We start from the raw sequence: 26,988 nt of genomic DNA on the forward strand, positions 1-26,988 counted from the left end.
CCTGGCACAGTCCATCTAGCGAGCCCACCCGCTAGCGTGAGAATGCCCTGAGCCGTGGAACGCAGTGCAGCCTAGTGGTTAGAACACTGGACGCTGAACAGCGCTAGGTAAGAGCTGGGTACAGTGATTATTGTTCCTCTGCTGAAGCTGCCAGAACAGGGCCAAGCAGTGCTGTGGACCCAGGCCACTGTTTCCTTTCAATTAAGCCAACAAACAGCTGGCAGATAATTGCAGGTGCTAATTATTCGAGTTGGATTTGACCCGATGACTCAGAAGCAAAAGTTTGTTTAGTCACCTGGGCCCCCTACAGCTGCACGCTGTGCACTCCTCATAGACAACTGGCTGCTTATGCTGCTCTCTGTGATGAAGACCCTTTATAGTATCAGATGCCAGAGGTTCTGCTGGGGGGGCTTCAATACAGTACTCACAACTGCTGGAGGTCATGCAGGTTACTGAATAACGAAGGTGGAAGTTCCTCCAGTCTATTGGAAGACAGGTCACTGTGCAAAGAGAAGCAAGATTTCAGACAGCTGACTTGTTAGGGTTCAACAGGAGGTCGCTATTTGCACACATAAAACCGTTCCAACTAGGTAACAAATGAGAGTCCCAAGAGGGGCTCAGAGCTGGAGTAACTAGAGCGTTGCAGGGCAGTGCATGGTAAGGTGCTTGCAGAGCTCTGTGTATGTGGGCAGGGCTGGGGGCAGGCAAAGAACAGCAGAAGGTGTGCAGCTCAGGGCAGAGGTGCTCGGCAGAGCTCTGGCGGGAGTCCAGGACTGGAATAGCCGGCAATGCTGCAGGTCAGGCTTGTGGCGCATTAGAACATAACGTATGAACGGCCCTACTGGGTAAGACTAATGGTCCAGCTAGCCCAGCATCCTGTCTTTCAACAGGGGATGATGCCAGATGTTTCAGAGGGAATGAACAGAACAGGGCAATTATCAAGTGATCCATCCCCTGGTATTCAGGCCCATCTTCTGGCAGTCAGACGCTTAGTGACAGCCAGACCATGGGGCTGCATCCTTGATCATTTTAGCTAATAGCCATGGATGGACTATCCTCCCTGAACTTACCTAATTCTTTTTTTTAACCCTGTTATACTTTTGGCTTTCACAATACTCCCTGGCAATGAGTTCTACAGGTTGACTGTGCATTGTGTGAAGAAGTACTTCCTTCTGTTTGTTATAAACCTGCTGCCTATTAATTTCATTGGGTGACCCCTAGTTCTTGTACTATGTGAAGGGGTAAATTACACTTCCTTTGTCACTTTCGCCACACCTTTCATGTTTTTATGGACCTCCATCATATCCCCCTTTGTTGTCTCTTTTCTAAGCTGAACGGTCCCAGTCTTTAATCTCACCTCATGTGGAAGCTCTTCAATACCCCTGATCATTTTTGTTGCCCTTCTTTGTATTTTTTACAGTCTTTCCAATATCTTTTTTTTGAGACAGAGCAACCAAAACTGCACACAGTGACCTAGGCGTGATCTAACATGGATGTATACAGAGGCATTATGATATTTTTCTGTGTTATTATCTAATCCCTTTCCTTATGGTTCCTAACATTCAGTTGGTTTTTTTGACTGCCGCGCACATTGGGCAGATGTTGTCAGGGACCGATCCACGATGACTCCACGATCTCTTCCTTGAGTGGTAACAGCTAATTTAGACCCCTTTGGAACTCTTCACAATCATCTTTGGATTTAACTATCTGGAATAATTTTGTAGCATCTGCAAACTTTGCCATCGCAGTATTTACCCCCTTTTCCAGCTCATTTATGGATATGCTGATATTGCCCAGCCTGTGTGGGGCTGCAGGACAGGAACAGCAAAGGGAGCTACAGGTCAGGAGTGAGGAGCATCGGCAGAGCTGGGGGTGATGTGAGGGGCAGCTTGGACCACACCTGCCAGCACGATACCCAGCAACATCAGCCTGTCCCGTTCACAAGCATCAAATGCTTGTATATGCTAATAAAAGCCAGCTCTAGGTGGAGCAGCCAAGCACCGAAGTGTTAGGGAACTATTCACCAAGGAAAGAAGAATAGAAACCCCTCCCCGCACCGCAGGATCATGAGCAAATGATCACAGTCAAGGCAGTGAGCGCTCTGCGCTTCCCATCCGCTCACAGCCACTGACCCCCCATGGACCACACAAGGGCCCTGCATCTGGGCAAATCACCAGGAAGACTTACAGCTCCACCAGTCTGTTCAGTTTGGAAAACGCCCCTTCCTGGATCCATCTGATCTTGTTTCTGCGCAGAATCCTAGAGGAGGAGAGAGACGTTGTGGTGAACAGCAGCCCTTCATTCCCAAGATAGTTCAAGGGACTCTGGTGGCCTTAGAACTGACCACAGCACGAAGGAGATCTTAATGCTGGGATGCTGAGCGGCTTGTCTGACGCCATGCACCCAGGCCTACTCTAGTCCTTTCCTAGCATGTGTCTACTGCTGAGCTGGTGGCAGGCTCACTGATACATGGCCCCAGACTCCACATCCAAACACTTACTGGGGGAAGATCGGGTCCAGGGTTGAACTGTGGGCTTCAGGGATAGCTCACACAGAATCAGATGAGTCTACAGCCCAGAGAACCTGATGGAGCCCCCCCGCCTGAACTGGGGAGGCCCTGTCAGAGCCCATTCGGCTAGCCAGAGAGCGAGAGAAATGCAGCGAGTGTGAAACAAGCAGAGCTCGCAGTGCAGCCCAATGCCACACAAAGCCCAGTTGGCTCCCAGACAAAGTCAGGGTGGTTCATTGTCTGCGATTTGGGAACATTTGGTAGGAACATCGGTATCCAGCATTGAACGAACCATGGTTTTCCAGTGCAAGCCACACGTTGTGTCACTGAATGAGGTGGCAGTTTGGAGGGAGATTCAATGCAATTTCTGGATTTGACATCCTCCCCCCAGGCCCTAAATGAAAATCAAGGGAGGGATCAAAACTGGATAACACGCTCATACACCTTCCTGAACCCCTGTGTGTTCATGGCTCCGGCAAGGAACTAGCACGGCTGCCTTCTGCTGCATGGAGGATATTTCCAGACTCCTCGTGCCTATAGATCAGCTGTTCCTTTGACTGGCTGAACTGTGGAGCTCAGCTCGCCAGGCTGCAGCCTGAGTATTCTGGGAGATGTGGTACAGGAGTTCCCGTGCTGTATGGCAGTTGCTCAGGGCCACTGATTTGTTTATTGTCTATGGAAGGTATTCTTCATCCTGATCTCTGGCTGCCCTAATTCGATACCCACCCATGGGGAATGGGCAGGAATGCTGCATGGGGAGGGGCATGAGTCCTTGCCAAACATTTCATCTAGGAACGGAAGGCCCACCCCACCTCTGAGTTATCAGCTCCTCAGTATCACCAGACCTCAGCTATGCTGGGAGAGTCACAAAGCATGCTGGGATGAGGAGCTTCTTCCCACTGTCCCACCCATCCCACATACTAGCCTCTTCTTGTCTGTTTCATCTCCTCATAAAGCTGTCACTTGTGCCGGTGTCATTGGCAGGGCGTGTTTACGCCGCCCGTCTTGCCCCAGCTTATGTTTCCATGACGCTGGCTAACCGTCCTTAGCAGCACATTCCTGATCAAAGCCAAAAGCGCTTGGGTGCTTTGCTTGAAGGAAGCATCGCATTGTGGAGCGGCAGCCACTCCTCTCTTCTCATCTTTGGTGGCGTGGGGCAGGGAGAGTTCTTGCTAGGGGAAACCAGGGCTCAGCATCTTGGGATAAAATGTCTAGTGGCCTCTTCTGTGGGCAGTACAGGCTGCATCAAGGCGCCATGCCCAGCCTTCTGTGACCGAAAATAGATGGTGGGTCTTTCCAAAGCATTCGTTGCTTTGAGAAAGTAACCAGGGGGGAGCTGAGGATGAATCACTGAGACCCTCCCCTGGAAAACACTGCAAAATACAAGCGAGTCTTCATTCTGCAATCCAGCCCCCATGCGACGCACACACTAGTCTCCACCTCAAGCCCGTTTGTCCATGGCTACTCACTTCTTACTCCGCTACAGATGCTCTGGGAGTAATAAGAGTTGGCAGTGCCCACACATGGGCACTTATAGGGTAGGGAAATATGAAGCTGCATGTTCCGAAGTTGCATGCCAAAGATGGGCACAGGCCCAGCAAGGAAAGTGAAGTGATGGAAGGCGGCTACATCAGTGGAGGCTGTACAGCTCCCTGCTTTGGAGCTCCCACTCTGCACACACACACACACACACACTACAAAGCCGCTAGGATAGGTCTACATTACAACGAGACGCCCGCGGCTGGCCCGTGCCAGTTGACTTGAGCTGGCTGGGGCTGCAGCCTGAGCTCTAGGAGCCTCCCACCTCCCAGGGTCCTAGAGCCCAGGTAGGCCCAAATGTCTACCCTACAATTAAACAGCCCCATAGCCTGAGCCCCGTGAGCCTGAGTCAGCTGGCCTGGACCAACTGCAGGTTTCTAGCTGTAGTGTCGACGTATCCTCAGTGCCAGGGAGCTGAATCCCTGCTGGCCTGGAGGGGGCAAGAGCTTGGCTTTGGGATCCTGCCAAAGCTAAGGAGCCAAGTCCTGACACAAGAGCTCATGGGGCAGAGTCTTGGCACCACACACACAGACAGAGCAGGAACCCCGACGAGGCAGAACTCCTGGGTGCTGAGTTCTGGAATATGCTCCATCAGCTGCAGGGTTGTTTTCTTCGCCTCGGGAGGGTGTGGTCACACTCACACTGGCACGATGCTGGGGGTCTGGGAAAGCTCAGACTTACAAGGTTTCATAGCATTATAGAAATGGAGGGACTTTGAGAGCTCATCTAATCCAGCCCCCTGTGCTGAAGCATTTGGATCACTCAGAAAATGAGGATGAAATGCATCCATTTTCACATTACGTTTCCTTGCCTTGCCGCTGAGTGCTATGAAAATGCCACTGGAAATGAGCGCTTTGTTAGCTCAGGCTGCAACAGAGCCCACGTGCCACTGGTGTGTTTCAAATGAGAACTGGAATAATAATAGCTTGAGAAGTACCTTGCACATTGCAGTGCTTGATTACGGTTCAGGCGTGCTTGACTTGTGTACCGCTCGCAGACAGAGCAGGTGCCTGGTTTGCGTGTACAATCACAACAGCAGCTCACACATGCTGGGTGTGCTGCTGCAGGTCTAACCACTTCTAAAACTCAGGGCTAACATGTTCCCATGTGGACACCTAAAATTAATTAAAATTAACTAATTAAAGGTGGTCTGATGTTCAGAGCACCTGCAGGCTCCGTGACTTTAGAGGATGCTCTGCAGATCTGAAATTTTGTCTCAGGCCCATAATGCCTCTTTATCTGAGTGTTTCACAAACCTTCATGAGCGCGGAGAGAACACCCCTCTGTTCATCACACCAGGTGCCTAATGGGCCTTTGCCAGCTCCAATAACCATGGCTCTATGATTAATTATTTAAATCTCCCAAATCCCTTGCAAGGTGATTGGGTGCGTCAAGCTAAAAGTAATGGAATTTACTTGGGGATTATATTATTGTTAACACAGCACCATAGCTATGCTTGGGGAAGGGGAAATCTTTCTAAGTATACAGGAGCGGATCCTGATGAAGCCACGTATCAGCTATTGTTCGGATAAGCCTTGGATTTACTTGCTTACTCCGTTCTGACAGTGCTGGGAAAGGATCCAGTGATGCATTCCCAGTGCCCTGGGTAATAATCACTTCTCACACTTCAGGAGGGTGGACTTGCCTACACATTCCATTCCCTCCTTTCATGCCACTGTCCCATGGACAATTTGTAGCTTGTGTATATGAATAACACACACATGGCATGCAAGTTTATGATCCTTATCTTGCAGGGCTCCAGAGGCTGAGCCTTCTGGGAAACATATAAATAATCATGTTTAGGAAAACTAGACTCTAGGACAGGGCTGCGTAGTCTCCGGGAGAATTCCTCGGCTTTGTCAGCTCCTAGAAAGCACCAGCGCTATAGCTTGACACTGAAAAATACCGCAGGCCAGATGTGAAGTTGACCAAAAATAGGCTTTAGGGATGAGGGGCAAAACAAGAGCTGGCTGGTATTTAACAGGCTGAAAACCTACTAGGCAAACTTTATATTTTTTTTCTTCAAAAGAAAAATGTAAAAGGGATTTTAGTGCTAATGAAAGGTTCTAGGCGGCGAGCATATCCCTTTACCCACATGGCAGCTACAGCGTGAGCACCAGAAAGGTAAGCTTTCGCTACACAACGCCCTCTCCCATAGCCCTGCTCCCAAAGGGTACTAGTTCTTTCTCCATGGTTTGTGATGTGGACAGATGTTAGCCAGGTACCGGACTGACACTCATCAGCTCATTTCTCGTTGGTCACTGACGAGCCATCAGATGATCATCAATGGCTTTTGGTCATTACCGACCTGAGCAGATTTCAAAGCAGTGAACTAGAAGTGAAATTGCTGGACCCAATTATCAAGTGCAGATGGTCAATAGATATTTAAAATACCATTAAACTGGCTATATTGTTGCTGTTTAGGTTGTGTTCCAGAAAATGGATTCCAGACGCCAGATCCACAGTAGGGATGAAGTGGCGTAACTCTGTTGAAGTCATTGGAACTGCACTGATATCCAGCGAAGAACCTGGCCCAAGATCTCTGGTGCTACACCCAATTCCATGAAGACTGGACAGTGTTCATGGTGTCACTTCTTGTGTGACCCAGCTGACGCACGGGGCCCATGGTGATTTCCTCCCTGCAGGTGAGGTTTGAAGGTGTGACTCCATTGCCATGCCAGATCCCACTCTCCCTCCTCTCTTACTGTACAGCAGGTGGAGGGTAGGTACTCACAGCACGGTGAAGGTGTTGCATTCCTGGAACACGGAGCTCTCCAGAGCATGGATCTGGTTTCCTTCCAGCTCCCTAGAGAAAGAGCAGGAGCTGGATTTCCTTGGATAGTAATCCTTCACCTTACCGATCCCCTGCCAACCTAGATACCCGCTGCCAGACAAAACGTCGCTTTCCCTCTGGGCAGAAGGGAGCCTATCCCGAAGCCACCCACAGGAGTAGGGTTGTGAGAACTGACCCCAGAGGCCACCTTCTCCTGTCCTGCTTTCTCTCTCTGTCAAAAACTCCACTATCCCCTCATCTCCCAGGCTCACACCCTCCACATCCTCTTTGTTTCCTCTCTCTCAACCAGGCTCTTATTGTGGCCTGTCATTTCGTCCTCTCTAATATCCACCCTTTCCCCTCCTTCCTTGCTGCTCAGACACCTTTGCTTGTCTCTTGCCTGCTGCAGCCTTCTCCTATCTGTCCTCCTCAGCCCTCCCTTCCAGTCCAGCCAAACCACCTCAGCCTAACCACTGCTCTGATCATGTCTACCCCACTGCCCTACAGAATACCAAGAGAGGCGCAGCCGCGTCTCCTCTCCCCTAGCCTGTCCTGGGAATACCCATTCCCCCACCCAACCTGCTCACAAGAATGCCACCGGAAGGGGCAGGCTAAGGCGCCCATGCATTAATCTGGCCAGCCCAGCCCCACAGGCTTTGTCTTTTCGGACGACATAGCTCCACACCAGGACAGGTACTCACAACCAGCTGAGCTTCGGCGTTTCTGCACATATGGAAATGTTGGGCATGCTACTCAGGGAATTGTTCAGCAGGTACCTGGTTGGGAAGCAGTAAGAAAAACCTATATTAATGCCCAGGACACATGGCGGTCTGGCATTGCATTCATGGCACAGTCACGAACGCTTCTGAGCCTGAAAAGCAGGTACTCGTCTAGCCTGAGTACATCCAACATTTCACTGGGCCTGTTCTCAGAGGCTGTCTGTCACAGACAGCTCTCCATTGGCCCCCACTCTGCAATGAGCCACCCCCACTGTGTCCAGAGACAACAGGTCACCGGCCGATCCACGGCACAGCTGTAAGTGGTTGCGGTTAATTTCACTCATTTGCTTTAGAGTACTGACCCAGATAACCACAGTGCATAGATACGATTATCTTCAGCCAAAGCTGAACTGCAGACATTGCAAGTCGGGGGTGGGGTTCCTGTGGCAATGATGGTATATAATCATGAAACGACTGACTGGACCCGAATGCGTGCATACAAGAGGGCCACATTCAGGATGCACAGGCAATTCACAGCAATTGCAGGGAAAGGCCTATTCAGTCTCTGCAGCCCTGGCTGGAACACGCTTGGTGCAGACAGCATCTTCAGAGAACGTAGCTGCCTACCTCCAGCCAGGCGCTACTGAGCAGGTGGGAACTGCGATTTTTCAAAGGCTTATAACTTGGCCCGATTTGGGCAGTGTTTCACAAGAACAAGGAAAGTCACTTTCCTGGACCAGCCTCCTGCCAAATGTCAAGTCCCTGCTCCAGAGCATGGAGGCGCTAGAGCTTCTCAATGACATGGTTGTAGGAATAATTTTTTTAACAGGGGCAAAACAAAGCATTTTCCCCTAATCTCATGATGATTAATGGCTGAACCATTTTTGCTGAAATGTCCCAAAAACATTCAGCCTGAGGCACATGCCTGGCATGGAAAAATTCAGACAAACAATTCAAGTTTGGCAAAGTTATAAGAAAATAGGGTTATACCATGCGATGTGTTGGGCACCGTTAAGTACAAGTGGCATTAGCAGCTCTGCCTATAACTAAGTGCTAGACACTGAGCTCTTTACTGAGGCACATGGAGATTTGCCTGCATTAGGACTGAATAACAGCAGTAAGATTTGGCCATAAACACAAGGCAGCAAGGGAAAGGAATGGTATAGAGCAGTGTTTCTCAACCAGTGGGTCACAAGCATTGTGGGGAAGGGGGGGTCACACACCAATGACATTGGGGGAGGGGGTCACAAAGCAATGAAACTTTTATTCTATCTTCGAGTGATTGCTCATGTCCATTCCAATATAGGTGTGTGCATGCCACAGTGCATGGTTCCCGGAACTCTTCTCCCCTTAGCAGACCCCGTAGGGCCGGCTCTGGTGCCCCCTGGAGTGCTGCGATCTGGCACCTCTTGGGGCTCCGGTGCTGGGAGAACCCCGCTGCCGCTGGGAGCTCTGCCACCGCCTGAGGCCGCGGAGCCGGCGGGAGCCCCGCTGCTGCCGGGAGCTCCGGCAACGCCTGCGGCACCGGTGCCTGAAGAGCCCCACTGCTGCCAGGAGCCCCACTGTCGCGGGGAGCTCTGGCCCACTTGGGGCTGTGGCACCCGAAGAGACCCGCTGCCTCTGGGAGCTCCGCTGCCACCAGGAGCTCCGGCTACGCCAGGAGCTCCGGCTACGCCAGGAGCTGCGGCACCCGAAGAGACCCGCTGCCGCCGGGAGCTCCGGTGCTGACCCTCTGGGGGAGCGTCCTCGCTCTATCCCTGGTGGCCGTCTGGCAGGAGATCATCCTCCCCGTATGGGGGATCTCCACCGCCCTTCGGGGGGACCCACGCGGGCTTGCCCCGGGACCCCAGCCCCTTCTCCCCCAGCGGGGGGGAGGGGGTGGAGGTGGCATAGGCCGGCCAACAAGGCTCATGCCACCAGCCTCCGCGTTGGCAGGGGCACTCTCCCACTCCGAAGAGTCGGGGGTGGACCCCTGCACAGAGATGCAGACCCGGAGGGGACTCGACGGGTCGTGGCTGGTGCATCTCTGTCCTCGACCCTGCCCGTACCCACGGCGCAGGGGAGTGTCCGCGCTCCATGCGCTCTCCTCATCGTCAGCACCGGGGATGCTGCTCCGTGCCGAGTGGAATCCGGTGCCGACGGTGCGCTCCGCACCGAGGGGGAGCAGGACGACCCGGACACAGAGCGGAGCGCTGTGAGAGGAGCAACGCTTTAAACCTGATCTCTCTGCTCTGCTCACTGTTTACAGCCTTGCATATCGTACTCTTGTCTGCTCTCCCCCCAGGCACTTAAGGTACCGAGCGGGGGGGCCAGGGAGGGGGTTAAACCCAGGCGGCCGGACATAGCCCGGCCACCTTAAGTCCGTCAGGGACTTCTTCCTAAGCGACAACACTTTAAACTAACTAGGTACTTTGATTAACAAAGAGATCAAAGAAGGGGAATGGCACTTGCAGAGAGCAAGTGCTAGTTCCATCCCACCCTCAGGGGCGGAAAGAAGAGACTGAGGGAGGCGTAGGGCCGGCAGTGCCCCATATACCGCGGCATGGGCGCAGCGCTCCAGGGGGCACCAGAGCCAGCCCTACGGGGTCTGCTAAGGGGAAAAAAGTTCCGGGAAGCGTGCACTGTGGCGTGCACACACCTATAGTGGAATGGACATGAGCAACACATCTCGAAGAACAACAGTCACTGGTAAATAACCTTATTTTACTCTATAAAGCAAAGAATATTCTGCTTTCCTGACCCCCCACGCCCTTTTCCTTCAAGGTAAAGTATTTTGTCAACCTATTGAAAGATATGCATACATTGTATAGCCTTAGCATTATAGTTGATGCATTTTTCACTCTTATTTATATAGTAAATGTAATGAGGTCATGACAAATTTTCCCTTTCAGTGAGGGGTCAACAACCTGAAATGGTTGAGAAACACAGGCCTAGGGAATGGGAATGAAAGATTATAGCATCAGAAACATTATGAAAGTGGGACTCTATAGGCCTGGCTCCATACTTACAGAAAGTACAGAGATTTCAACCCCACAAAAGTCTCAGGGAGGAGCTTGGCAATTCTGTTGTTATCCAGTATTCTGGAATGAGAAGAGGGAAAGTGATAATGCAGACGAGCAGACTTTAGATGGAGAGGAACAAAGTTGTGTTGGACTCTATCAGGTTAAGAAGGAGAGACCTTCTCACAGGCTTACATTTAGCTCTAACTATTGTCCCTGGGGGAGGTGGTTTCTTTCCTTTCTCCCTGACAGCAGAAATCCAAGTGACATCAGCTTCTTCCTCTCCTGCACTGCCTGTTCCCTGCCCCATCCGTCTTCTCCCCCAACCCAGTCCAGAGGAGATGAGTACACAGAGCACCCCTTCGAATTTCCACCCAGAGCATTCTGGCTGATGGGCTGGCTCCGAGTCCAGAGTCTGGATTCTTTCACAATCAGGGGGATGCTGGATTTTTTTTTCTTTTGCTACAAAATAAATGATAAATTAAAAGTCCACTGGGGAATTTGAGATTTAAGGCATGTCAGGCTCCCCCAAGATTTTGTGGCTGACTGGCGCCCTGGATCACCCTGAACAAGAGGCTTCTCAGGTTTTTTTCCAGGCTATTTAAGGAGAGGTTGGTTGATCCTGTGGCAAATTCTGAGGATGGGAATCTGAAGGGTTGGGAAGTTCTCTCTCTGGGCTGAGCTAAACTCAGTAAGGCAGCCATCTTGCAAAGCAGACATTATTGTTCCTCTTCTCTAGTGATCCCTTTACGCAGCACCACAGACTTGAGGAAGAACTGCCCCAGATGGGGTCAGCTCGGCCAGAGTCTTGGAGAGCCGACTGAGGGAAAAAGCATTTTTGGAACTTCTACATTTTGGTTTCAAATTTGGAGTGATGTGGAGTCAAATTGTTGCAGCCCACTTCAGGGCTCACCAATGCACTTCAATCCTGACTGGCGGCACCCTCTGCTGTTCCAGCACTGGAGCTCACCCAGAGTTCTCTCTAAGGCCCGCAAAAACCCTCCACACCCTCTCTGCTGTTTCAGTCCTTGGCCTCCCCTTGAGTAGAGAACTGCACAGAGAATTATGCAGCCAAACCTCCATAAGGGACTAGACTGAGAAAAGCTGAGTGTGTTATCCCCCTGAAGCATCCCTGCCATAGCGTGCTCAGTTATGGCTCAGTTACGGCCCAGGTCCACATCTTTTGAGGTCAGAGACTTCCCTAGTCTGACCTGAGCTTGGCCAAGGCTTGGAGGGTGGGTGGGTGCAGAGGTAATGTGACAGGCCCAGACATCAGGTGTAATTGTTTCCCCTTGTTCTCATGCTAAGGGTATAAGCAGGGCTAGGGTAGTTTCTGTTTACTCAGAAGGAAGGAAGGCACAAAGGGACGGGGAGGGCTCAAACATGCCTCCCCACCCCAGTGGGGGTCGACATCTCCTGTATAGAGAAAGGGTAGAAGAACTCCCAACACTCTGAAAATTTGGAAGAATAAAATTGCTCATTAACTTTCCCTCATTTTCTTTCTTTTTTACAACAGAGTAAACAGTCTCCTTCTGTCTGTGGCATTCAGCGACACACTCCAAGGACAGACCACAAGGAAACTCCACACCACATATGCAGATGTACACACCCTACCATGTGTGATCAGATCGGTACTTGTCTCCAGTAGCAGCCAGCAATGGATGCTTCAGAAGGTGCAAGAAATCGCATTGTGGGCAATTACAGAGTAACCTGCCTCGAGGGAATGTTTCTTCCTAACCCCATAGGTTACTGGTTGGTTTATGCCCTGTCGCAAGAGGGTTCATATCTCTGATGTGCTTAATCCATTGTGATTATCCGTATAGAGGTCTAATCCACGTGTGAATCTTGCTAAACTGTTGGTCTCAACAACATCTAGTGACGTGGAACTTTAAACTCTGGGTTGAACAAAACACTGAGAGTTCTGTGTCCAGTTCTGATGTCCATAGTTCAAGAAGGATGTTGCTAAATTGAAGGGGGTTTAGAGTGGAGGTCTGAGAATGATTAACGGATTAGAAAACATGCCTTACAGTGATCGACTCAAGGAGCTCAATCTATTTAGTTTAACAAAAAGAAGGTTATGGGGTGACTTGATTACAGTCTATAAGTACCTACATGGGAAACAAAGATTTAATAATGGGCTCTTCAATCTAGCAGAGAAAGTTACAACATGATCCAATGGCTGGATACTGAAGCTAGATACATTCAGACTGGAAATAAGGTGTAAATTTTTAACCATGAGGGTAAATAACTTCTGGAACAATTCACCAAGGGTTGTGGATTCTCCATCCCCTGGACAAGCCTGGATGTTTTTCTAAAAGATCTGCTTTAGGAATTATTTTGGGGAAATCCTGTGCTATACAGCAGGCCAGGCTCAATGATCACAATGGTCCTTTCTGGCCTTGGAATCAATGAATCTACAAATCTAAGATCTAAGATCAATTTTGCACTGGTCTTGTGGGAAGGAGAGAGAGAAAGAGACAGCGATCTACAAGGTTCTTGTATCACACCCATCTAACTAGGATGACTGGACGATTCCAGAGGTCTCTAGCTTCTAAGATAGTAAAGACTTTTGTAATCTGCTCTGAGGGAGAAAAGAAACTGGTGGGATCGCAGCAGTGTTACAGTCTCTCTTCAAGACTAAGTGTAATTCATGTAACATCTGCTCTTAGAGCAGGAAATGCATCTTTATTAACAACATCACTGCACTGACATGGAATAGGCCTTTGGGTCAGAATATAACAGATACTGTGCCACAGATTAGCATAGCAAAACGTGTCTCTGGGGATACAAAGCTCTGCATTCACACGGGTCTGGCCTGCATCTACGTTCCCCACTCTCCATCGGGCTCCCTATTTACGTCTGTCTGCCATGCAATTAACACCCTTTAAGTCTACAGCCTTGTGGCAGCTTTAACAGCTGTTACATCTTTACAAAAAGAGGGGATCCGCTGATTCAAGAGCTGAAGCCAGAGAGCAGGATTTCATGGCTGAGACTCTGGAGCAAGTTCATGCCAACGATCATAGATGCGCGGTAGGGAAAAGAGCTGGTAACCCTGCTTAGTCTTTCTCCTGGGACCAATGCAGGATTGCTCCCCTAAGTGCACGCACCAAGGGTTTGTCCTGTCTCCTTCTCAATGTCCCAAGCAATGGGGACCTCACTGCTTTTGTTAGAGAGAGACAAGTGCCCAGCCTAATAGGTCCACTGTTTGATGTTATCCCTGATATTCAGGCTAACTTGCCCTTACGCTCAATTCCATCTGCTCAGTCCTCATGGGACCCCCTTGGGTCACCCAACAGAAAGAGGCACTTACAGCCATTCAAGATGATGCAGGTCCTGGAAGACTCTAGGCTTCAGCTGAGTGATTTGATTGTGACTCAGGAACCTGGCATTATTAAAGAGAAGAAAAGAAAAGTGACCTTGGCTTGATGCTGTTGGTTAAATTGGTTTTTATTCACCATCCATCCCCCCCTCCCCCCCCAGGTCCCATACACTTTATTTTAGGGGTGTGAATGGGGATACCCTGAAGTCATCTATATTTTACCGGCACAAGCCTGACTGGTCTACATTTACTTCAAAATTTGGCGGCAGTCGACGGGGGATACACAAGCTACGTGGAGCAGCTTGCGTCTCTCCTGTCAACTTCCTACATTCTGATTAGCGCGGCGTCCCCATTATGCTGCGCCGACGGGAAACACCTTCCCATCGACACAGCATTACTCCTTTTTCTGGGGGTGGATTTATTCAATTGACTTCCGGATCGAATGGGCGGGTCTTCACTTCCGCTCAAGCGAGCCCGGAGAATCGATCCGGCGGCGCTGAATTTGCCGCCGTAAGTGAAGACAGACCCTGGAATGAATGATAGCGGGGAGGGGAACGTGAGGAAGAAACATTTGTCAGAGCCAGAAATCCTCCCTCCCCCATAACATGCTCTAATTTCAAACATGGTCCTTGCTGGGGGTTGCGGGTACATTTTGTTCAGTCATACGTCTCCAGAGGGCCTCCTGTCCACGAACGGCAGGAGAAAGACAGCAAAGACCACGTGCATTCAGCCTGCATGCATTCCAGCAGCAGGAGCAGCTGCCTGTGTAAGAGGGCTAAAACACGGAGACTGTCAATAACCTCTTCCCTCCCCTGTGACCCGCCACAGGAAAACCTTTTACTCACAGCATTTTAAGCTTGGAAAGTCCAGCAAAAGCATAGGGCAGTATTGACTGGATTTGGTTGTGCTGTAGGAGGCTGTTTACAAACAGAACAGAAAACAATTATGTCAAGGTTAATAGGGTTTCCACAGTGGTCCCAGCCTCTGCTGGTCCCCAGGAATGAAATCAAACCTGCATCTCCTCTGCACGGAAGTACAGAGTGCTAGCAGCCCTGCCCACCCCGCAGAGAAATCAGGGCTAAGAAATGAAACAGTCTCTTGCACAGCAAGTCCAGCACTCACATCCCCAGTAGCCCAGGGAGTGAGAGATCAGTACCAGGAATGGATCCAGGGGAGCACTGGGAATGGAGCGCAGTGAAGGGGAAAGATGCTCTTATGGACAAAAGTACAGAACTGGGAGTGAGGAGTTGTGGGCTTTATTCCTGGCCCTGCCAGCAGACTTCCTGTGCAACTGTGGAAAGTCATTGCCGCTTTCTCTGCCTCAGTTTCCCCATCCGAGGGGAGTGAGGATGAAAGAACAAATGCTTGGAAATCATTAATGGCAACTCTGAGATCCTGGTTCACTAGATACTATTATTATTATTATTATTACTAGATAGGATGCTGGGCCGGGATCCAACCTAAAAGAACAAAATCTATTCTCTTGTACTTTGAGTGAGCTCAGATAATAAACCCTCCGATGGGTCAGACTGAAGATATTTTGTTGATCAAAGTGAAATGATTTGTAGAAAACGTTCTGGAGTTTTCCAGAACAGAGAACTGTTTGTTGTTTCCCCCTCTGTCATTTACCAGTCATTTTGGACTCTGAACCTCCCATGCATGCCTGACATGTTATGTTAGCAACAGTCTGATAGCTCACGTTGCTTCCCTACGCCCCACACTTAGTGCATCCTAATGGAAGCAGTGCAGTAGGGGCCCATGAGACCCGTGACAGATTCCCACTTACTTCAACGGGCACTGGTTCAGGCCATATATACGAAGTGACACATGCACTAACAGAACTAGCCAACCACGGCTCAGTGCTAAATAACTACAGGAACACCTGCAAATAAGGGGTTACCTAGCCCTCCTGCTGTCTCTGCTCTTCTGAGTCTGAAGCCAAACGCTCTAGCCACAAGAGGTGTGATGGCGGATTATTAAAATGAGAAAAGCAGCAGCCTCTGTGGACACAGGGCCCTGTCACGCTGAAGAAGTCAAGGTCATCATCTCTTACCTAGGCAAAGCTGGTCCTGCCAAATATGTGCTTTTATTCTTTTATATGTGGCACACTACCTAGGTGCTGCTGGCGCAGAAAATTTGCTACTTTCTCCCCCCGTCTCCTCCGTGCCCTTGACAATGAGCCTGCTGCTCTGAGGGGGTGGTACTTACAGCTTCTCCAGATTTTTGTAGGTGATAAATTGGTTGTCCAACAGTGAGTGGATTTTATTCATCTTCAGATCCCTAGGGAGGGGTGGAAAGAAAAATCAGAGACCACAGATCAGGAAATACATAGGGAACAATTAAGAAATTCAGGTCTCTTTACTCCCAATAGCCCCCTACTTCCCCCATGGTAAAGTGCCCTCTTCCTATCTTCTCTGAGTAACGTGTGCAAAACACGCTGCTTGCTGCTATATGTTAATGATTGCATTTGCCGACAGCACTTCTTGAATTGCCAGCATCATTTTTGACACCTGAGGGTTTCCGCACGACCCTTCCCCACCCCATCCACCCCCCATTTCCTGTGTGCAAATGGCATTTCCACGCTCAGACTGAGTAGCCATGTGTGCATGCTGCTCAGACGTTATGGGCTCAAAAAGCTGCCTGGCCCCAAATATTGGACATGCCCATTTTTTGGTGAGATTTACAGCCCTTTGCAGAGCTGTGTCACACTTGCAGCCTATGCATCCTCAGAAGAAAGGGGCTAGAGAAATGCAAAGGGTCCGTTATTTAATGCCAATAATCCAAGTAAAGACAACAGCCCAGTACAAATGGGAATTTCATTTAATTTGATGTCAAAATCTTTTGCTTCTCTTCACAGTGAGGCCTTTGCAGCTAGATCTACCCTGAGAAATACAGCCTGGGGCTTTGGTCAAGAGGCCACGTTTACAATCCATCTTTCCAGCCATTAGTGGCTCAGCCCTCTCTAGCGTGAATCGCACAGAGCACCTGACAGCAAGATCTCCAGCTTTAGAATGCAGCCTGATGGGTTTTATCACAGAGGATTAGGGAAAAAAAGATTTGAGCATCCTTAATCTAAGAGATAACGGTTTCCTTGTCATCACCCCAGACTCAGTTCGCTACGATAACAGGCACAAATTTCTCTCCATTATCCCAGTCCCATATACTTTGGAACTAGCTTCCTCTGCAGTCAGCAACCTTACCACTAGGTGGCACTACCCCCTCGATGACTGATGCTATGCAGCACAGTCAGACAGGCTAACAATGGGCGAATGCAACAATTCAGGGCGAATTTCCCACTGGCTTCAATTTTGCAAAGAAAGGACCCATTTACCCCCTCTGTTACTCACAGCTTCGTCACGTTGGAGGAGACCCAGGGGACAGTGCACAAGTTCTGGCCGGTGCAGTCTATCGCCCTTCCCCAGCACTGGCATTGCTCTGGGACCTGGTCAAGCACTGGGGACAAGCACAAAGGGAACACTGAGATTGGAGACAGACGGGCGGGCAAGCAGATAAAAGGATACACGAGTGCACAGAGAGGGGTCAGGGTTGGCTGTGTATGTCGGGGTCAAAAGGGCAGGGGATGGCATACGCACTCCTAAAGATAGGGTTGCTAGACACCCCGTTTTGCCCAGGACAGTCCCCTTTTTAAGCCCTGTCCCGGACTTTTGTGGCAAAACTGGGCATTTGTCTGGTGATCATCAGTTGGCAGGAGCAAACAGGACAAATGCCCGGCTTTGCCAGAACAAGTGAGGCGCGGAGGAATGTTTTGGGGTTGGGGAGAGCGGCAATACCAGCTCCACACTGCTGGACTTGGGCAAGCAGCAACACCAGACAGCTGGGGCCAGCCCTGTGCAGGGGAGGGGAGGTGGAACTCAGGCGAGTGACTCAGGCCAGCTCTGCACTGAGGGAGGGTGGGGGGCTCAGGCAAGCCCCACGTGGTGTCCCGTTTTCCCTTTGGGAAATACGGTCACCCTACCTAAAGAGAAAAGTGGGAGCAGTGGAAGAATGGAGGAGGTGATGAGAGAAGGGGCAGGGTGTGTGGAGAGAGAGAAGAGTAGAAGCGGGGAGGAAGGGGAGAGATGTGATTCCTGAACTTCCCAGGCCTGCACATCCAGGCTGGGAATCTTGCAGGGCCAGCCTTGGTCGGGGTATTTCAGCACATCCAGTCCTGGCTGGAACGAGGAAGTGCAAAAAAGCAGACTGCCCCTGTGAGAGCCGGGGAGGGTGAGTCGAACTCTCCCAAACCTGAACAAAATTCAATCTGAATGTTGGGTGGGGCTCCAGGGTGAGCTTTAACCATTGGGCCTGAGTGACAGACTTCCCAGGATCCCAGCTTTAGGGCTGGTTCAAACCTCACAGGGTCACGAGGAAACACTTTGTCATGGAGCCGCGACCCTAACTCACTACAGAGGAAGGAGCGCGAGAAAGAGGAGTAAAAGAGAGGGATGATGAGAGGAGGAAGGGGGCAGAGCGAGCACTGAAGGGGAGGAAGGGAGGGAGACAGAAGGGCGTGGGCAGTATCTTGGGGAGGTTCGGGAAGACACAGTAGATGAGGAGGGAATACAAAGCCAGCCCCAGGAAGGGAAATGCTCACTGCAATCTGGGGTCTCCACTTCCTGCCTGGCTCTGCTGCCCCTGGTCTGCTGCATGTCATCCAGGATCTGCAGCCACCCGCTGTTATCCACTAGAAAAGAGAAGGCGGACATCATGCGGGTTTGTCTGGCATCCCTTCTGCTCACAGCCAGCTCACTCACTCCTCCCCCGGCCCAGCCTCCCCCAGGCTAGCTCACCTCCTCTCTGACTCCTGATCTTAGAGCTGGGACGTTTATCCCAGTGTGGGGCCTGAACCAAACACCTGGATCAGAACACGTCTGAACTCGGAGGGAGTTCAGAATATGAACTGAAGCTGGTTCTTGCAGTTAGAGCCATTTTTATAATGTGCCCAACCAAACCTTTAGATCTGACTCCCCTGAAACGGAGTATTCACAATCTGGATCGGCCCCATCTTTGGTGACTTTGGCCCATCTCTAGTTTACATTAGCTCCTGCCCACTCCCCCTTTGACTCTCTACGATGTTCTGACAGGACTGTCCCCTTCTGCTGGGTCACATTCCTCCATTTAAGTGATCCCTGTCTGACCACCCTTTACCTAGACATCTAGGTGATTATTAGAAGGTCAGAGGAAATTGTCCTCTCCCATTGTCTGTCCACCTCCTGGTAGGTTTATACCTTCAGTGATAGCTGCAAGGCAGCCAGGTAACACCAAGGCACCATAAGGATCCCTCCCTGTGTTCATGCTCCCAGAGTGGGCTAAATCCCTTGAATGTATTGATGGGCCTGAATTCTGGGATTTCCAGGTCCACATGGTTTATTAATTACAGGGCCTCTGTCTTTGGACTGGAGGCAAGAAGACAGGGAAAGCCGTGGCAGGCTGTGTGGTTAGCTAATTACCACAGTTCTCTTCATCGGCTCCGTTGTCGCAATCCTTCTCTCCATTGCAGTGCAGGAGCTGGGGTAAACAGACAGACAGATTGCCACAGGGGAACTGCCCTAAGGGGCAGGCATAGCTGTCCAGCCTGGAATGAACCAGAAGAGACTCTGCCAAAGGAAAGCAAGACAGTCAAAAGCATCCTTGAACAGGCCAGTCCCCCATCTCTGCCCACAGCAGGTTTGAGAACCACTTCTTGGAGTATTAGTTATGATCTTGACAGGACATGGTAACTCATTACTGTATGGTACCCCTGTTACTGCACATTAGCCTAGTCCCATCTAGCATGATTTATCAGTGGGATGCTAGCAGCATCATCTGGACCATGCTCCTTGATTGTTCAGATGTCTCCCAGTACTCCGGCAGGGTCTGAGAACTGCAAACAGGAGACATGCCCTGACATTGTAAGAGCATGAAGAGATGTCTCGCCATAGCCAAGAGACATTGAATAAGGTTCTCCATCAGTCCTGCATTTCACTGGGCAATTTCCCTTCCTTCCTCTCAAATGAGAGACCAGGAAACAGCAGCAGTAGCAAATTCTGCACCTCCATCAGACAACTCCATCTGGGACAGTGGAGGTGTCTCAGAAAATGCATGTAGAAAAGTCATCATAACGAAAAAGAATCCAGCACAGATCAGCAGTGACAGAAAGATGTGCCCCTCACACAGCTGTTCTGTGGCCGACGTGAAAGACATGCCACAAAATCACCCTCATGGATAATGCTAATAGGTCCTCCAGCGGATTATTGCTATTTACTGAGCACCATCCAAATTGCTTGGTGCCATACATTATGTAAGGGCAGAGGTGGTTCTTGTGGTCCAAAGCTCACGGACACGTTCGATATAGACACAGACACATGGTCTCCGCTTGTAACTTTGTTGATTTAACTTTTCAATCCTCATGATGTGGTGGGTGAATTACCAATGAAATGCCTGACAGGAGAGGGGTGAGGTTCAGGAGGGATTTGGTTGGTCATTGAGGTTGAACTCCTGTGTGCCCCAGGAGCTTGGGTCTCACGGTAATGGATAAGCCACATGGAGGGGGATGAGTAGGGAGAGCCATGCTGTGCCCGCTCTGAAGAGAAATCGAGACCATTGGTCTCCAGGGCTGTCAATCCAGCATCTTTCATCTCCACAAGAAAACTAGAAAGGAGGCCGAGAGTCACGACATTGACTTCCCGCCTGCGTGTCCCAGCTGATCCCAAGTGTCATCCCTGTGGGCTTCGGGTGGCAGGATGGCTCCGCATTCCCATTATAGAGCAGTATACACATCATTGTCTGTCTGACATTTTAGTTTGTACTGACTTCACTAGTGCTTTCTGCTGTAGCCTGTTGTAAAACTAGGCAAGTATCTAGATGAATTGCCGTACCCCCTGGAATGGAGGACCTGTGCGTACCCCCAGGAGTACACATACCCCTGGTTGAGAACCATGCTTCATGTCAGACTGGAGAATAGACTGTAGGGACCAAACTTGCACTGGCAGGGAAGATGGACTAGATGGGACCTAGGAGGAGGAGGAGGAGGAGGAGGTTGTGGCCTGCCTCACACTGATTGCTCCTCCAAGATGGCAGCAGCCTCAGGAAGAGGCAGAGAGGGATTCAGACACAGTATTGAGGACAGTATCACAAACTAGCTCCATTGCCCTCTGAAAAAGCCACCCTCTCCTGAGGTGGTCAGATCAGACTCAGTAACTTAAACCTCCACTTTGCTGAGCCCTTTCCATCAGGCTGCTCTGAAACACCAATCAGAGCATCAAAGAGCCTCAGCCACTCAGCTCTGTTCATTAATATGCTACAATTAACTGTGTCAAAAGCACTCTCCAGATCAACAAAATGATTCCAGGCACTCCCCTTTAATCAAGCCCCAGGAAGCTGCATCAGTCTATCGCTGTGACAGAACCGTCTGGATGGCCCCGGCTTTGTCATTCAAGTTTTTTTCTTCTGCTCACATTCCCATGGATGAATGGCTGATGGCACGTGTTTATCACTGAAGACAGGTCCGCTATCGTAATGTGGGGGCAGTGAGTATCATTTCTACCACTCACCATTTCACGTGGTGATGGATGCGCTTTGGGTGGGTGGGGGAAGCACAGAACCATCCCAGTCATTCCTTTCCTCCCTTCCGCCTCTCCCAGCCCCAAGGTTTGAAGTTGGTGCATTTTACCTTACTGAGGTGCTTATTACCCCCAGAGCTGTAATAAAAGGAAGAGAAATGTGGAGACAGGACCGGCAGCAGGGTCAGGGGCAAGTGATGACACCTGGTATAAATCCAGCACTTGGTGTAAAGCAGTCCCTGCCCCAAGCAGCTTGCAGTTTAGCTTAGATGGCTGCAGTACAAACCATCAGAGGTGGGAGAGTGGCACCCATCCCAGCCAAAGTTTGGTCAGTGCTGGAAGGCACGGGAAATGAGTTTTAAAGGGCGAGCTGTGAGTCTCAAAGAGGAGCTGCATGAGAAGTGAGAGACTGCTCCAAGCGTAAGGGCATTTGGGCAATTTCTGTATGAAGGGCAGGATGCAATGCAAATACAGAAAGCACGTTCTGTGCTTGGAAAGCTGCCACAGCTGCAGGATAGCAGAGAGGGTGGTGACCCGTTCCAAGTGCCCCTCTGCACACGGCTTCATTCTGGGTCAGTCACTGGCTTCATCAGGACCAGATTTCTAGTGACTAACAGAATTTCTCCTACTGGTGGTGAGGGGAGTTCACAGACCACCCAGGTCACTACAAGCCTGTTCACAGCACCCTCCCCCCTACCCCACTCGTGCCTCTCAAAGAGTGATTGAACACTTATGCAGCAAAGATCTCAATTTCTTGCCACTGACCTTACTGAGCAGAGAAACAGAGAGCGTGCTAAAGCCACAGAACTGATTCTAATCAGAGTGGTCCTTCCAGGAAGTATAGACAAGCTCTTCAATGTTTCACCTGTTCCTAGAGAGCTGCTAGAGAGGCCAAGGAAAAAGAACTGATAGAACTCAAAGCAGTTTGCAGTGAACAGGCAACTGATCAAATGTCCTAGAAGCTGCCTCTGGTTTACTACCCCGGTGGCTAATAGCAGGGAGCACACGATGTGCACAGTGATATTATTTATAGTGCAGAGAGCACCCAAAATCTGTTAGGCCTGGGACAGACACAATCCCTGCTCTGAGGAGTTTACAGACTGTCCGTTTGTCCTACCCAGAGGCTCATCTGCCTGAATGCCCTGCCTTTCCGCAGGCTGACACTGCCTGGATCTGAAGTATTTTTCCACATTAGATCAGAAACATTGCCCAGGGTTTCGACAGTCTCTCTGTAGGAGCAGAAAACAAACAGCAAAATGCTGGCTGGGTCCCCAGCCGTATATCTTCCACATGGGCCCTGGGGACCCACTAGCCTTTTATCAGATTTATTGACGCATCTGAGACATTTATTCTGAGGGAAACGAGGGCCCAAAACGCCTGCAAAACCCGCTGGAGTTAATCAACATGATTCAAAGTGTTTAAGATCTGGAGCAGCAATAGACTTTGCTCCATGAATCTTTCCCTAAAAGCTGGAGCTTTCCCAAAAACCGCTGGAAGGGAGTTACCTCCATCGTGGGCCATAAAACTGATCCAAGCAACCTTTCTAACAGCCACAGCCCCGCCTTCGTCCTCCTCACTGCATCTTAAACGACAGCACTGGGCAATTTGTGGACAAGGCCGCAATTTCCAAGAGCTGTTCTAGGTGCAGTGTGGGCACATTCCTGCACCTGGGAATTAATCCACAGGCTGGGAGCAAATGGAACCTCCCCTGAGCTGTTTCTTTCCCATTTTGAAGGCAGCCTCTGACGTCAGCTGGGGAGTATTCAGCATCACATGTCAGTGTCTGGGCGTCTCCAACAGCTGGGTCTGCTCTCCTTCCATCAGAGCGGGAGGCATCTCAGGATGCCATTTCAGGCTCTGTGCGTGGGGGAGGCTGTGCGCTGGGTCGGAGTCTCCGTTGCAGAACTCTGAGTATACATTTCTCTTATTTAAAGTGAATGTATCCATTTAGGCTCATCACAGATATAAAGACATGTCTGTCCTGAGCTAGAGACACCACCTCTACCTCAAAAGCCTGGGGAAATAGATGGGTCTTGTACCCTGCCCTGAAAATCAGCAGGATGAAGCCATTTCAGCCCACGCCAGAAGTAAGTTCCAAGGCTGACGGCTCCTCACAGAGAACACTCTGCCATCCGCCTCCTCTCTCCTATACCAAGGGGGCTCCAGCTTGGACACCGCCAAGTCACAAAAGGAGAGAGCTGTCTCCGCAGCATACAGCAAGACATTCAGGGGGCTTTGGAGGTAAACCCACAAGGCTTTAGACTGCACCTGGAAGCCCTTGTGCCATGTGCTTCCAACAAATATACCTCTTGAGTAGACTGCTGCAGTCTGCAGAAGCTCCCTGTGGAGAACACATTGGAGCACTCTAGTCTGGAGGGGACAAAGACATGGCTTATGGTGGCAAAGTCCACAGCAGTAAGAGTGGTCGCACTCTCCAGGCCAGACAAGGATGAAAGAAGCCCTCTTGATCACCGGAGCTCCACAAGCCTCTAACTGCAACTGGAGACCAACAATAACTCTTGGCTGCACACTCTGACAACACATGGCAGGCATGCCGGTGAAAAGAAGGGCTCGGCAACCAGGTTCGCCACAGTTTTACCTGCATTGACTATGGCCACATCTATGCCCTGGTCTCAGTTAGACACCGGGCAAGGCATTCAACAGCATCAGAAGAGCCAGCTATAAAGCTGGGTGTTATCATCATACAGAAAGCACCTCGGCCCACAGCTCGCCATTAACGCTCCCAACAGCCCCACGTACTCATTGAATCAGAGGGGAGGCAAGGCAGGACCAAGCACCGTTGGCGATGCTGAGCAATTGCTCATCATCAGCCATTGGGAACTTTCAGTAAGGAGCAAACGGAGCCACCAAGATCATCCTTGTCCACTCCCGCTACTTCCTGCATGTGTCGATAGCATCTCTCAGTCAATGGTATCAGCAGGGACATCTGCTCTTCGTACAGCCTGCTGGGCTCAGTGTGCCAGACCAATAGCCCTGGAGCCTGAAGATCCACAAAACAAGTACAGACCAGGGAGCAGGAGGGCAAGTGTCCCTCCCCAATGTGCCACAGCCCTGAACAGTGGGGTGAGAGGAGAATCCAATCTCCATGGTGCAGTAGTCCTGAACTGCTGCACTAAACATGCCCACAAGGGAGCCCAGAGGTGCTAGTTGTGTTTTCAGTGACGCAGATGCACTAGGATATGGACTGAGACTCCCCATTTATTTCATGCAGGGGATGGTCCAGCTTCTCCAAGCGTAGGACTGGGCACCAGAATTCTAGTCTTGCCTCTGACTTGGGGGACATCATTTCTCTCCAGAAAGGGGGCAATATTCCCTCCCGCACAGGCGGACTGTGTAGATTAATTGGCTAATGTTTAGAAAGGACTTTGAAGTGAAAGTCTCTGTGCCTTACTGACAATCCTCAAGCTGTCTCTAGTTCCTGATCCTGGAAATTAATGTGAAGTGCTTTCCGAAACCTTCTAATAGATCTTGAATTTCACATCCACAGAAATCCACTCGAGGCATCTTGATCAACCCCAGCTTCCCACAGATTGTCACATGAGAATTCCTTCCTGTCCCTGCCAATAACACCTCTGTATTAATCATTGGCTGGGATGCTGGTGTTAATCTGGGTAGGAGGGCAGCACACTTACTAGGGTTCCCTCAGTTTAGAGCCTAAGACACACTCATGGCTGGAATATCCAGAGTAGTTCCCTCTTGATGCACCACCAGTTTCCCTTCAAACACAGTGGAGTGCATTGGATGCAATAATACTGTTAAAGAGCAACAGGAAAAAAACTGCAGCGGCAGATAAAGCCTTGTGGTTCTGGGGTTAGAACAGTGCAGTCAGGAGTTCTGGGCTGTACTCCCACCTCTGCCACAAATCTCCGCTCTAATCTTGGACAAGCCACTTCCCCATCTGTAAAAACTAAGGATAACGCTTCCAGAATTCACAATGGTGCTGCCAGACACCAGCCAGTAATGCCCATGAGCGACTCAGATTCTATAGTGAGGGAGGGCATCATAAAGCTTCGCTAAAGATGAAAATGATGAGGCTTAGTTTGTGAATAGAATTAATGCTCTCCCCAGACCAAGTGTTCTTTTTCTGCTGATCTAATGTGCTCTAATCCTCTCCTCATCTTGTGTCTGCAGATGGGCCTGAAGACAAGATACAAACTGCTCTTTGCTCTGCCAGGCTTGATCTCAACAAATATATGAACAGCTGGCTGATCAAGTTTGTGGAAAGCTAGAGACAGCAAAACAAATGCACACAAATTTCAAAGGACAGTTTGCAGATATGCGCTAAACTCAAGCAAACCACTGCCAGTTGGACATGGCTCCAGTCACAGCAAGGATGACTCCAAGTTATTTTCAGGTGGATCAAATAGTGCAGCTCTACTGTCTTACTTTCCACATGGCACCTTTTGTTGCACTCCCCCTGTGTTTGACAGCCAGTACTTTTTCTGCAGGAGATGAACAGAGCTGCTGCCACAAATCCCAGAGGGATTAACAGTGGCCTTGGACTCAGATGTCGACACTGGGGATCACATGGCCCTTTCTGTAAGAGTCAGGGCTTACCCCAGTCTCCCTGGCCAAAATTTCTTCTCTTACCAATTTTGTACAGTGCAATTTCCTTCTGCTACCTGTTGCCCACCACTCCAGAGGTGGCTGCATTTCAGTGGGCTCTTAATAAATTGTTCTGATGTCTTTTGGGATGACAGGAGGTAAATATATATATGCAAAACAAAGATATGCAAAACAAATATTGAGGTATTATGGACCTATTCACAACCCACAAAAAGAACTTCACCTAGCATTTCTCTGGAACTTTTAAAATATATCCTGCCTCTTCTATTACTTTTTGCAAGCTTTGTATTTTCAAGTATGTTTTATTACTACATTTTCTGAAGTGGCTTGCACAAATTGTTGTGTTAATTGTGTGTTTGGCATAACTTGTGCTACAAGTGAGATTGGGGCATATTTATAAAGTGTTTCACTCTGTGGAACAAGCTTGAAAACATACAGATTGATAAAGCCCTGTGCGGATACAAAATTTGTATCTGCAGCTGATTTGTCATCTGCAAATATGGTCTGCAGATATAAAGTGGATAAAGATATCCACAGATTTGCAGGGCGCTACGCATCAATACTTCATGAAACAGTATAACTGTGCCTCAGCTATCTCTCTATAAATGAAGAAAATCTGTGTGTCATCTTTAGCACCATGAGTTGGGACAAAGAATGTCTTTTGTCTTCTTATAATACAGCAGATGTCGAACAAAGAGATGGTGCAATGAGTCAAAGGATGAGTGGAGCAAGCATATTGTGTATGCACTAAAGGTCTTCTTTTTCTTTCTAGAGTATTAGAAGAAGATCAGACATCCCTAAAGATGCAAAGAATTAAGATGTCAGATCACCTTCTCTCTCGTTCTGTAAAACATACTGACTTCGTCTAGAAAACCTTCCATCTCTCTCTCTCTCTCTAGAGTTATGCCCTCCTGTGTCAAAGAATGACTAGCCTTTAAGGTTCAGTTTTCTAAGGATGCTTCCTACCTTTAAATACACGAGGGGAACAATAAAAGGATTTGA

General features: G+C 49.7%; 1 protein-coding gene across 1 annotated transcript in view; it reads right to left on the reverse strand.

The window, feature by feature from the left end:
• The window catches only part of LOC137153863 (relaxin receptor 1-like), a 41,612-nt gene that overhangs the window by 7,583 nt on the left and 7,041 nt on the right, over positions 1 to 26,988 (reverse strand). The window contains exons 2-12 of the mRNA XM_067549679.1: positions 19,309 to 19,455; positions 18,453 to 18,542; positions 17,206 to 17,311; positions 16,067 to 16,138; positions 14,704 to 14,775; positions 13,850 to 13,921; positions 10,549 to 10,620; positions 7,523 to 7,597; positions 6,783 to 6,854; positions 2,188 to 2,259; positions 429 to 500 (exon numbers count right to left, since the gene is read on the reverse strand). Coding sequence (XP_067405780.1) covers positions 429 to 500; positions 2,188 to 2,259; positions 6,783 to 6,854; positions 7,523 to 7,597; positions 10,549 to 10,620; positions 13,850 to 13,921; positions 14,704 to 14,775; positions 16,067 to 16,138; positions 17,206 to 17,311; positions 18,453 to 18,542; positions 19,309 to 19,455 — 922 coding nt within the window. The remainder of the gene's footprint in view (positions 1 to 428; positions 501 to 2,187; positions 2,260 to 6,782; positions 6,855 to 7,522; positions 7,598 to 10,548; positions 10,621 to 13,849; positions 13,922 to 14,703; positions 14,776 to 16,066; positions 16,139 to 17,205; positions 17,312 to 18,452; positions 18,543 to 19,308; positions 19,456 to 26,988) is intronic.

Source organism: Emydura macquarii, unplaced genomic scaffold (assembly GCF_026122565.2).
Source record: "Emydura macquarii macquarii isolate MOO-44397 ecotype Brisbane River unplaced genomic scaffold, CSIRO-AGI_Emac_v2 contig_1253, whole genome shotgun sequence".
Taxonomy (NCBI): domain Eukaryota; kingdom Metazoa; phylum Chordata; order Testudines; family Chelidae; genus Emydura; species Emydura macquarii.